The following is a 12,100-nucleotide window of genomic DNA, read 5'->3' as shown; positions in this document are numbered from 1 at the left end:
CTGTGAATGCTTGTGTTTCTGTGGGCTTGCCAGAGTCTTTGATCTGGGACTTTCTATACTAAATAACAGTCAAATCAATTTCAAACACCTTCATTACAGTACACAGCTCATTATGTTTGAGAAAAATGTTTAGCTCCAAGCCCCAGGCCACATTATAATGAGGACAGGAGAGCAGGCTGGTGCATACACTCAGCAACACGTCTTCACGCTTCTGAGCGAGGGTACGGTCGCCACTGGTCTAAGTGAAAAGCAGGCATTCATTTATAGCCTTTAAAGATGGTTTCCTAAAGTTTTAAACTGTTTGCCATAAACCATACTTTTAATATTACTGTGCTGTTAATACTTTTCCTTTCTGTTGGTAGCCTTTGTAAAAACAGCATAGGCAGACATGGAAGAGAAGGTGCTGCACAAATATTTTTTCAATTCCTTAATGATATTTATATATGTGTATATGTCTGCACACATATATACACACACATAAACACACACATATTCATATAAATAGCAAGTCTCAAATCTTTTCTGAAAAGTTGTCTATATAGATAAATATTTACATGTTTATCTAGACAGATAATAGATGGATCAATTGATTTATTTGAGAATAGATTTGAAAAACATCAAGGAACATTTCCATCTTACACATTTTTCCTTTACAAAGATACACAAAAGCCTTGTTAAACTAACAGTTGCATTCATTTTTAATCTTTATACCTCAGGAAGGCAGGAAAAAAGTAACTAGCCCTTCCTGGTCACATTTCTGCTCTCAAATCTGTGCTTTTTCAATGCCTTAGTGACCATCTATGACATCCTTGACATTACACTTGAAATAAATGTGACATAGTGTTGGGTGCTAGGGGTTTTGCACTCTGATTTAATTATAAATTCTTGCTAAAAGCCAGCACTAGGGAAAATACTTTCACTAGACACACCAGACATTATCAAAATTACTTGTGTGTTCTCTATCATTGGAAACACAAGCTAGTGGGGTAGACGGTCCTTTTGCTGTCGCAATTGATTATCATAAATTAATTGTTTATCTCTCTGGATAGAAACAAATGCATACCAGCATATAAATAATCATAACTTGTTTTCCTGCCAGCAAGCCACAGTCTGCTTGGTATCTGAGAAAAAGCTGGTGTAGGAGAGGAATTGCAATGCTTTTTTAATAAAAGCATTGTTACAAAGATAAAACAGATTTTTATGCAGCATAAGCAAGTGATAACAGTTTTCATGTTAACCTTGAAACTCCACTTGAGAACAGGATTCAGCAGTAGTTTTTAGTTAGCCATGAATATCTTAGAGGGATTGCTGGGCAGAAAATTGTCCTTATGTAAAAGAAGCATTTGAACTATCGGCTATAATGGAGTATGACAGCCAAGGTCTGGTACAGGGGGCCAGATTACTGAAAGCCGTATATTATCTGCATAATCCAGGGTCAGCAAATGGAGATGAAACAGATCAAAGGGAAACCTGAAATCAAGTCTTGTCCTTCAACACATATCACTAGAAGCCTTGGTTTCGAGTGGCAGGGGTTATAGTGTCCAGAAAATGAGAAAGCTCACTGTTCCTTAAGGCTGCTGCTGTGAAGAAGCCTGTGCAGTTTAGATGGCTCCTTAACTTGCCTGCAAATGTTGCAATTAAAGAAGAAATGCCAACTAATGTGCATTATAAGAAAAAGTAGTTCATGAAATATCCTTTACATCAAGCAAGCACAATAAAGAAATACAGATTTACAAATTTGTCTTAGAAACAGGTCTATGTTATAAACACTATGCAGTATACATTAAGAGAAAATGGTTTCCAAGTGGAATAACATGAGTCACTAAAATTAAGTCTGTGTCTAACATTTTTAGGTCAGGTATAAATGAAAGGTACAAACACTTCAATTCCAAAGATTACATGCTAAGCTGCTTCAATTAACTGTCTTCTATCTCAGTCTATGTGTTTCTGTGGATAAAGAACTGAATTGGTTTGGATCAGTATGAAATAAGATCTGCCTGGAAATGCAAACATGAACTTGTTTTTCAAACAGGCATTATTCGCTTGTAATCAAGGTACAAATCATTAAAGAGACCAACAGTGAAGAATAAAAATTTTAAAAAGAAAAGAGCATTAGTACTCCAGGACATCTATACACAGAGCTCTGAACCCATAAAGATGCGTCCAGAATTTCTGAAGACTATTACAAGTCAAGCAAGAAATTAATATTCCTATTTCATAAGCTAGTAGCACCTGCTCATTAGACAATAGAAATAAATGTGGTTTGGGAAGAGAAAGAAGACTTTCTAAATAAATGCTGAAATGAACTGCCCACTACATTTCCAATCTTTCATAGAGCTTAGAATCACATAAACATGAGAAAATTGCAAAAAGACAGGTCTCACCCTCATGCGTGGCTGGGGAAGTGTAAAATGAATCTGTCGTTTTGAAAAACACTTTGGGAATTTCTCAAAATATTAAATCCAAAGTTACCAGATGACCCAGCAACTCTACTCTTAGAAAAATACCAGAGAGAATGAAAATATACATCCCTACAAAAACTTGAATGTGTATGTTCGCTACAGCAGGATTCCCAACAGCTCAGAAGAGGGAACACCTCCAAAGTTGACCAATTAATAAACAGAATAAGTAAAATGTGCTACAACCACACAATGGAATAGTATGCAGCAATAAAAAGAACTGAAGTCCTGCTACAACATGGGTGAACCTGAAAAACATACTAAATGAAAGAAATGAGTCATGAAAGACTTCATAGTCATGTTCTGAATGAAAGATTCAACAGAAAATAGGGATATGGAGACTAGATTGATTAGTGGTTACTCAGGGCTCATGGGGCTTAGAGGAGTGGGCAGAGACAGCAAATGGGTACTATGTTTCCTTGTGGAGTTACAGAACATCCCAAAATTAAATTATGGAGATAGGTAAATCCATAAATACATGAAAAACCGTTGAATTATATATTTCAAACTGGTGACTTTCATGGCATGAAAATTAATCTCAGTAAAGTTGATTTTAAAAAATGCTTCTCCCAGTTCCAGAATAGAATGTTCACGTGAACAAGGAAACCGCAATAGAAAAGTGACAAGAAGTTTCAAATCCAAGTCTGATCTGAATTCATTGGTCATCTGTCCCCAAACTATGGAGCATTTCTTCTTCTGCAGTACAGCTCGGTGGCTTGCATATTCTTTTACTCTCATTGTAGTTTTCTTATTTTGCTTTTTAATTGGACAACAATGCAAAGATAAGAACCCAGGGCTTATGGGGATAGAGTATCTCAGTATCTCAACATCTTGTGCAAATGAGGGCTGTTCCCCATTTAATTGGTGAATGCCCAGACTGTGTCACCCAGGTCCACCCTGGACTAAAGGGGTGTCTGCTAATTACAGGAGCCTGTGGATAAGGTTTACACTCCCTTCTGATTGGTGAAAGGAGAACAATGTACAAATTGAGTCCTGGTTTAGCAGACAGTAGAGCAGATCAGAAAGAACTGATGTTTATCTGTGACTGAGAAGGCTCCATCACTGTTCTTTTTACCTAAGTAATCTTAACCACCTTTTCACTTTTTTTAAAATCAATAAAAAAGAAAGTTCTGCTGTTGAATTGAGGGAGCCACACTCTTCATATTACTGAATACCAAGGCTCAGAATCTCCACTTGTCCTTGAAAAAAGATAAGTACTATCTAAGCCTGCTTGTAATATTTCAGGGGCAGAGGTATATTTTTGCCATTGGTTGTTGAGTTTTTTACTTTCCTCTCATGGAACAAACCTCATACATTCCATTCATAGAAAAGGTTTCCCAGGAAACTCCCATTCAAAGGCAGAAAATGGACAGAGAGATGCAAACTGAGACCAAGAGGGAATGTTAATGAAGAGTGTGAATGTTCTGCTCTGTGCTGGGCTTCACGTGTTGACAATCACCAGGAAGATCACTTCCAGGGGCCTTCAGAAGTGCATCCCTTGGATCTGGGTATAGGCCAGACTTTAATATTTTCAACACTGCATTGTTGGCCCATAAATATCTATTCCTACCTGTCAGCATGGAGATTCAAGTCTACCTCTTCCCTCCTTATTGGTCTGATTCAGAGAAACCTGGATTTCCTTCTCTGACCTACAGGGAAGGGAATTCTACCACTTGAACACTCAATTTACCTATAGTCTCTTAGGTATTTTGATGTGTGATTAAAAAAAAAATAGGTGAGGTATCAAAGTTCTGGTTCTTCAAAGTTTATAAGTGATTTTTTTTAAGTGAGGGATTATATACTTAGGTCCCAAAGAGATGATTATATATTTAGATCCCAAAGAGAATTGCTGTGAAAATTCTGATTATAATGAGTATTTCAGAGTTCTCTTTTTTCCCTAAAAAAAAAAAACCAAACAAAACAACACAAAAAAACAACAACAAAAAAAAACTTCCATAAGATCTGAAAAATCTGGACCATATTTTTTATCAATATTTCCTAAGAGAAAATAATGACTGGTCAGGATGCCTCATTTTTGTGTAGTCATTATAAGCACTTTCACCTTCCCTGTCTCCATTGGACACTATCCATAGTGTAAAGACATTCAGACGAAACCATTATCTTCTAGAAAATGAAATGAGCCTACAACACATAGAATGTTCATCCAAAGGCATAAAAGCATAAGAAAGTCCAAGCCCATAACCAACATCCTTGATCTTCATCCAAAACCAATGTGCCTCTCTCAGTGAGTTACAATTCCACTTAGACCTCCCCACAATGAACCTCAAGTCCCTTTGTCCAGTAAGATCAGCCCTGCTTTAGGCAAAAATTGTGTCACCTACTTAGTCAATAGGAGACAAGATTTCCTACTTGGAAAGTTATCAAGAGTAAGTACTGGGATAACAGAGACATCCCCAAAGGGAGAGAGGTTCAAGAGAGGTTCACCTGGGGAATCAAGTCAAACTCTTTGTGTTAGGTTCTCTGCATGGTCAAACATGAGCCCCCAGTACCCTTCAGAATGCCCAGAATTTGCCATCAGAAGTAATGACCCCAGAGGCTCCCCATATCCTTTTTCTAAGTAACATGCTATTGACCACTCAGACGGAAAGGGCACCTGCACCCCTATGTTTACAACAGCACTATTTACAATAGCTAAGCTATGGAAACAACCCAGATGTCCAAAAATAGATGACTGGATCAAGAAGATGTGGTGCATATACACAATGGAATATTACTCAGTAATCAAAAAAAGATAAACACATGCAATTTGCAGCAACATGGATGGAGCTGGAAGGGATGATGCTCAGCAAAATAAGCCAGAAAGAAAAAGAAAAATACCGGATGGTCTCACTCATAGCAGGAATTTAGAAAACCTAAATAAGGGACCAGGAAAAAGACTAATTATAATAAAGTAAAAATCAAAATCAACAAGCCATTATAAACCAGAGACACACTATGGGGGGTTTTGGGGGGGGAGTCAGTAGGATCAAAACTGGGGGGGGGGGGAATTGTATGAAGACTATAACCAAGATGAAAATGCATACATTGCACAAAAATGAAAAATGATGTAAAAATATATAAAATAAAATAAAAGAAGGAAAGCTAAATAGCATTTTGGAAAGAATACTGATTGGCGCTTTGAGTTCCAACTCTCACCTAGGCACGGCACTTAACCGTGGACATCTATGTAGTAGTCATAGGATTGCCGTGAGGATTAATTAGCTAATGCTTCCAAAGCACATGGAAAATAGTACATAATAAGTGTCAGCTATTGCTACTATTGTTATTAATCAAACATATCCTTTTACAAACAATAAGCTGAGGCACAAACAAAAGAAATTGTTGGCAAAGGAATGTGAATAATGACACCAAACGCTTAGGATTGTTTTCAGGGTTGACATGGGAAATATGAACCTTTTAAATGTAACTTATTTGTGGACATAGGCCAATAAAACATATGTATTGCACACTCTAGAATATGAGAACAGTACCCCCTTCTCTCATCCCTTCCCCAGAGCCTGAACTACAAGCACAGAGTGGGTACCACATAAGTGTTCACTGAATTGACTTCACATACCATCACTTCAACTTATCCAGTGTTTATGAATTATCTAATTTATCAACGTTATTGAATTTATACTTTCATAGGTTCAAGCAAGATAGTATTAAGAAAACATCCTGATCATTGATTAGGAAGGCGTTTGAACTACCTTCCAATATAGGGAGATCATCTTAGAATGTTCTGGAGCACATAACTTGCTAAGGACATAGTTTTTTCCCTCTTTTTTTTTTTTTTTTTGATTTAGTAAAGTTTTATTTTTCAAAATGTACAGTTTGTGGGACTTGCTTGTGCATCTCTGCCAGCAGCTGGTGCATCTCCACCCTCAGTGTTTCTAATGTAAATTACTTGTGCTCTGTGCTTTGAAACTAGTTTGATAAGTCCTTTACTAAGGAGCTCCTGAAGGGCTGCTCTACGAATCTTCAGTCTCTCAGACACAACAGCTGGCGTTATGAGCTTATAGTTGGGAACTTCCTTACCAAGTGTATCATATGTGGCTTTGTCAAACAAGACTAGGTTATTGAGCTTGTCCCTAACTTTGCCTTTGGACCACTTCTTTTTGGCCTTGTCCCCAGATTTGTTCACTGGGTCTTTGTCTTTCTTGGTTGACTTTCCAGCATCTTTTTTTTTTTTTTAAGATTTATTTATTTATGCATACAAGAGCTGGGGTACAGGCCAGAGATGCGGGGGTGAGAGGACTCGCCAGAGACAGAGTGGGGAACAGAACATGCAGACTGACTGAAATACACTGCTGAGGGGAGCAGTGGCAGTCAGGAGAGGTCTGCCTCGCCATGTGGGTTTCTCCTTGGCCGGCCAGGGATGGAACTCATGCTGCAGAGGCTGCAGACTGCTTCATAGTGTGGTGCTTAATCCCTTGCACCAACAGGGAGGTCCCTGGCATCTTTTTTCTTCTTATCATCTTTGGGAGGCATTGCAAAGCTCAGAGAGAAGCAGCTATCACGGCAGTCTCACTAAGATGTCGGACAAAAAGGTTTTTCCCTCTTGATTGGGTCTAAATGTCTAACCCTCAAGCATTCATCTGGATGTAGAATGAGCTTCTTTTTCCATAAGTTCATCTCCAGCAAGACTAAGCCCAAAGATAAGGCAAGATGAAGCCACCAGAGCAATAAATTCCTCTCCGAACTACAGTCCCTCTATACCTGCAACTCAGTGATTTCCTCCAAATCCATGGCTCATTTCCTTTATTTGACCCCCAGCCAACACATTTTTCAAGACAATTCTCAATCGAACGATTTCCAGGGGACCTTGCTAGGAGAGGCAAATAAGAATTTCCAGTGAACAAATCAGGACGTCCCCAGTGTATAATTACCCGGAAGAGTCTGTGCTGTCTGTGAGGAATAAGACAAAGATAGAAAGGCTAGGAAAACTGGACAGGTCTTTTGTTGGAAATTGATGGTGATACCAGAATCAAAAACCCTTGTCATGATGGTGTGGATGAGTTGGCATAATTATTCCTGTAAGTTGGTAAATGGCTGGTTCCCTTTTCCATACTGACTCATAAAAATTTATCTTAAAATTTCTGAAAACGATAGTTTTATCTGGGAGTAAAGCCAACCCCAGGAAACCTATATGGGGTGTTCTAGAAATTTCAGATCCCGTATTCTTTGTGGTTGAGAAGGAAATTTTAGATTTTTATCCCACCTTTCCCTCTTCATAGTCAGAGGTGCCCCAGCATCATCAAGCCATGGTTTTTCACAATTTAAATTATGGCCCCCATACCTTCAAGGGAAAAGTCAACCAAATTTCTTATCTATGAACAAACTGAAATAGCATTTTAACCACTATAAGAAAGTAGAATCCCATAAATTCAATTTCCTAACCAGGAAGTAAAAAAAAAAATCATTTATTGAGTTTCATGCTCCAATGCCTCTTAGAGATTATTCTAGAAGCACAATGCCAAATTATGAGCATCCAAAGGACACCCTGGCCAAACACAAAAGAAAAGTAGGTGAGCAATGAGCCTATTAGCACGTGTCCTCTCAGGATGATGACTGTCATTAGGCTGCTAGGGGATGACATCATTTTCTCTAAGAGGCAGTCAGCTCGAAAATGTCAACTATCTCCGTGAATTAATTTTTGCAGCTGCTTTATGTTGCCTTCTGCTCCTTGCAAAAAGAAATGGACATATTTCATTTCTGGGATCTGTCAGACATATTGCTGTTTTAAATATTACATTTTAAGCCCAATCCAATCTGAACATATTGTGTTTTGAGGAGTCTGGTGAAAAGAAAAGAAAAAAAAAATACCAACATTGACTTCAATAAAGTAAAAGGCCAAGGTGTAAAACTCTAATCTCATTTGAAAAATGAACCCTTTTTGGGGTTCAAACTGCTTTCTCTTGGCAATGTTATTTTTTTCTATTTAAAGACTTCTCTCCCGGGAAGTTGATAGGAATACTTACAATACACAGAGAGGGTCATAAGCTAGTCACATGGGGATGCCAGGAGTAAGGAGAAAAGGAGATGGATTTAAGAGGACAGACAATGTAATTGTAAAACAACCCCTCTAAAAGTTCTTGCCTCTGAATGTGGCCTTCTTGTTACTTCACCTGTCACAGAAGGAAAAAAAATAGTGTCATTTGTTAACTTAGTCAATAAGCCTTATTGAATGCCTATTTCTTCAGATCTTGTGTTGGGCTCTGGGGAAATAAAAGGAATTAAAGAAATTTCCTACCTTTGAGGGAGATAAAGTTCAGTGGGGGAGAAAGACATGCTAAGGGGGATAATGAGAGTTTGGAAGTTACAGAAGAGGAAGCAATTCAACAGAAACGTCTGAGAATGGATTTAAAAGGAAGGTTATGTGATGTATGTTTATAGATACACCTGCCAATCCTGTATGTTGGGGTGAGTGGGAATAAATGGAAGAGGGGAGAAGACAAACAGAAAACTATTTTTAAAAAATAACTACACAGGAATCAGAAATAGCCTTCATAGGTAAATAAAGCACCCAAATGTGAGGTCAGAAGCCCCAAAAGAGCCTTGCAATTCTTCAAAATATCTTTCCTACCTAATGTCTGAAAATACTTTGACCTGAAAACAAATACTTTAAATCCACTAATTACATTTGGAAATTGAGGAATGTAAACCACTGACTTAAATAAATATTAAAGTGTAATTGGCTGATACCATATTGGTTTTCTGATAGTAAGTTTCAGAGAGGTAACTGGAAAGTATAATGGACAACACGACAGGGAATATTGCAAAACCAAGGACCAGAGAAATCTGTTTTCTTTCAAATGATTTTGATGAACAGTGCAATGTATAGATCTCAGGTGAGATGAACACAGCACTTGCCTGGGTAAGTTCACACACATGTCAAGAACCAGTGCACTTTTATCATTTCACAGTTTCCCCTAGCTCTTTCCAGGCAATTTTACTGCCCTTCTCACTAAAACCAATCACTGTTCAAATGTCCTTCACCTAGGTTAGCTTTGCCTATGTTTTAAATTTTAATATAAATAGAATATTCTGTATACATTCTTGTTTCTGGCATCTTTCATAAAGCACAGTGTATCCATGTGTTAAGAGAAATAGAAACTACCTCCTTTTCACTACAGAGTAGTAGTCCATTATATGAATATGCCACAACAGACATATCCAGGATCTGTTGATTGACATTTAAGTTTGTTTAGAATTTTTGTTTAGAATTTAAGTTTGTTTGTTTAGAATTACAGCTCTTATGATTATTCTTGTACATGTCTTTTTCTACATACATGTATGCATGTGCTATGTATGTATACATGTATTACATTCTAGTATAACTAGGACTGTGTTACTAGGATACAAGGTAAATGTGGGTTTTAACAATTACAGGGGTTCTATGATGAAAGTACAGTCATTTAAATTCAACCTTGAAGGATGAACTGGAAAAGGAAATAAGGGTCGTCCAGGCTGTGGGAGGAAAAGGAACAAAAGCAGAGGGTACAGAGTGGCTGTAGAATTGGGGAAGGTGAATAGTCAAATGTGAATCATAAGGTGCACAGAGGTTGTTCTTTCTGGAAATCAGCTCCTGGGAAGTTTCCAAAGTCTGTGTTATTGTTAGCATTATGTACAGAGTCTGAAATAATTACTGGAACTTCTGAAAGTGTTACTAAGCTTTTCAGAAAAGCCCATTGTTTCTGGGAAAGCTAAGAACATAACAAGAATAAAATCCTACCTCCTATTCAAGAGTCTGGTTTCAGTAGATCTGAATTGGTAGAAAAAGTATCCAGGTGGGTATTAGGTGGTGGACCCATCAATGTCTTTGGCATTATTTACACTTCATCTTAAGAACAAGTTTTCCGCTGGTGGGACCCAGTCTCAGCCACTATGATGGAGTTCTCTGCCCTCCTTTGCACATTCAGGTCTGTATCTGAGAGCTGTGGAATCTCCAGAGTTGTAGATAAGAGACAGCAACCTGCTGGTTGAAGTGTGCACCACCCAAATACTGTTAGTTCAGTCTGTTTTGCCAAACCCCCCTTGAAGTTTACTGTTAATGTCTTAAAAGGGGTGGGATTCTCCTACATTAACTTTGATCTTTAAAAAGGGGAAATGAAAGGTTGTTTAATGATTCAATCTAGTCTCTTTGATTTCTTTGCAACAAAACCTGGTTCATAATTAAAGACTTTAAAGTGAGATTCAAGCTCTACATTTTTCCCCTTGATTCTAACAACTATTTTTTTAAGAAAGTAGATTCGCAAACCACAAATTCACCCAAAGGAGTCTTAGACCTCAAGAAAGATGAATAGTATTCATAAAATGTAAACACAACACACTAACACTCACACAGCTAATCTAAGAATCTCTGAAACAAGAACAGTCATCGACAGTCATCCAAGGACCGTGTAGAAAACAGTCTGGTATTACTCCCACCACTTCCTTCCAAAGGGTGTTTACATGTCTATAGACTTCTATTATTCACACACACAGGATCAGACAACCTAAACTAGGTCACACAGCAGTTAAAGGAAAAAATATCTGTCACATATTGAAACAGAGACCTCTTTCTCACCCACACTACTCACCTGACCTAGGGTGTTGTTAAAAGGACAAGGGGTCGGAGTCTTGAGATCAGTGTTTTTATCATTAGTCATATATCCTGGGGCAAGACTTTGAATCTTCTCTAAACTAAAATTACTTGATCTATAAAATAAATGCATTGTGTCTGATGATCGCTAAAACCCTTTCTGACACTGGAACTCTTGAACAAATAAAAAAAAATGACAAGAACACCTATCAGATAGGCACACATTTACTGGGCTGAGCCACAATTTGGCTGCTCCAATTATTCTGGTCAGCTCCATGATCAATAATGTTCCCGGTGGCCCAATCAATGATGCCATTATCTGTGTGGGTCATTGAGTTGGCGAAGGCACCCATGCCAGTCTGTACATGATCCACTCCAGCCTCTCAGCTACAAAAAGGGAAAATGTCCACAAGTCCCTTTGATTTGTGATTTCCCCCCCTGATGTTGTGGTCTTTTATTTTTCAAGTGGTAAAACACAAGGTCTTGCGGGTAAAAGAAAACAGAGACTATGGAGTCAATATTCAGTGCTGTGGATTTGAAAGCTATCTTACGGATACTGTGCTAAGCACAGGAAAAAACAAACTCAGAGTGAGACTCTGCTTCTGCCTTTTGGACCCTCACAGGCTACTATATAGGTCAGCAAAGAAAGAAAGAATTATGCGGTCCCTGGATATCGGTGTTCCAGGCTCTCAGGCCTTTGCTCTCGGACTGAATTATTTCACCATTGCTTTTCCTGGTTCTACAGCTCACAGATGGCAGATGAGACTACTTGGCCTCCAAAGTAACCCTGGGAGCCAGTTCCTATAATATGTGGATATAGTATAGATACATACATGAATATAGATATGGATGAATATAGATATGGATCGAGAAATTGATCTATAAAGATATGAAATAAAATACAAATTTATATATGTATATGGATATAGTATAGATTTGTAGATATGGCTATAAATCTATATATAGAGATAGCAATATTAATATGGATACAGATATATGTAGATTTAAACACAGATACATGTTACAGATATACAGACATGTATAGAGATATAGACAT

General features: G+C 37.9%; 1 protein-coding gene across 1 annotated transcript; it reads right to left on the bottom strand.

The window, feature by feature from the left end:
* Nucleotides 1-6,279: 6,279 nt before the first annotated feature.
* LOC311182882 (small ribosomal subunit protein eS25-like) lies at nt 6,280-6,648 on the bottom strand (the record flags this gene model as incomplete). The annotated part of the gene is made up of 1 exon (XM_084252003.1): nt 6,280-6,648. A coding segment is annotated over one exon (369 nt), but the record flags the coding sequence as incomplete, so codon positions are not given.
* Between the last annotated feature and the right edge of the window lie 5,452 nt (nt 6,649-12,100).

The sequence above is a fragment of the Talpa europaea genome (genome assembly GCF_964194135.1).
Source record: "Talpa europaea genome assembly, chromosome: 13".
Lineage (NCBI taxonomy): Eukaryota > Metazoa > Chordata > Mammalia > Eulipotyphla > Talpidae > Talpa > Talpa europaea.
The sequence above is the reverse complement of the archived record's forward strand: the minus strand, read 5'-3'. Positions and strand labels throughout refer to the sequence as shown.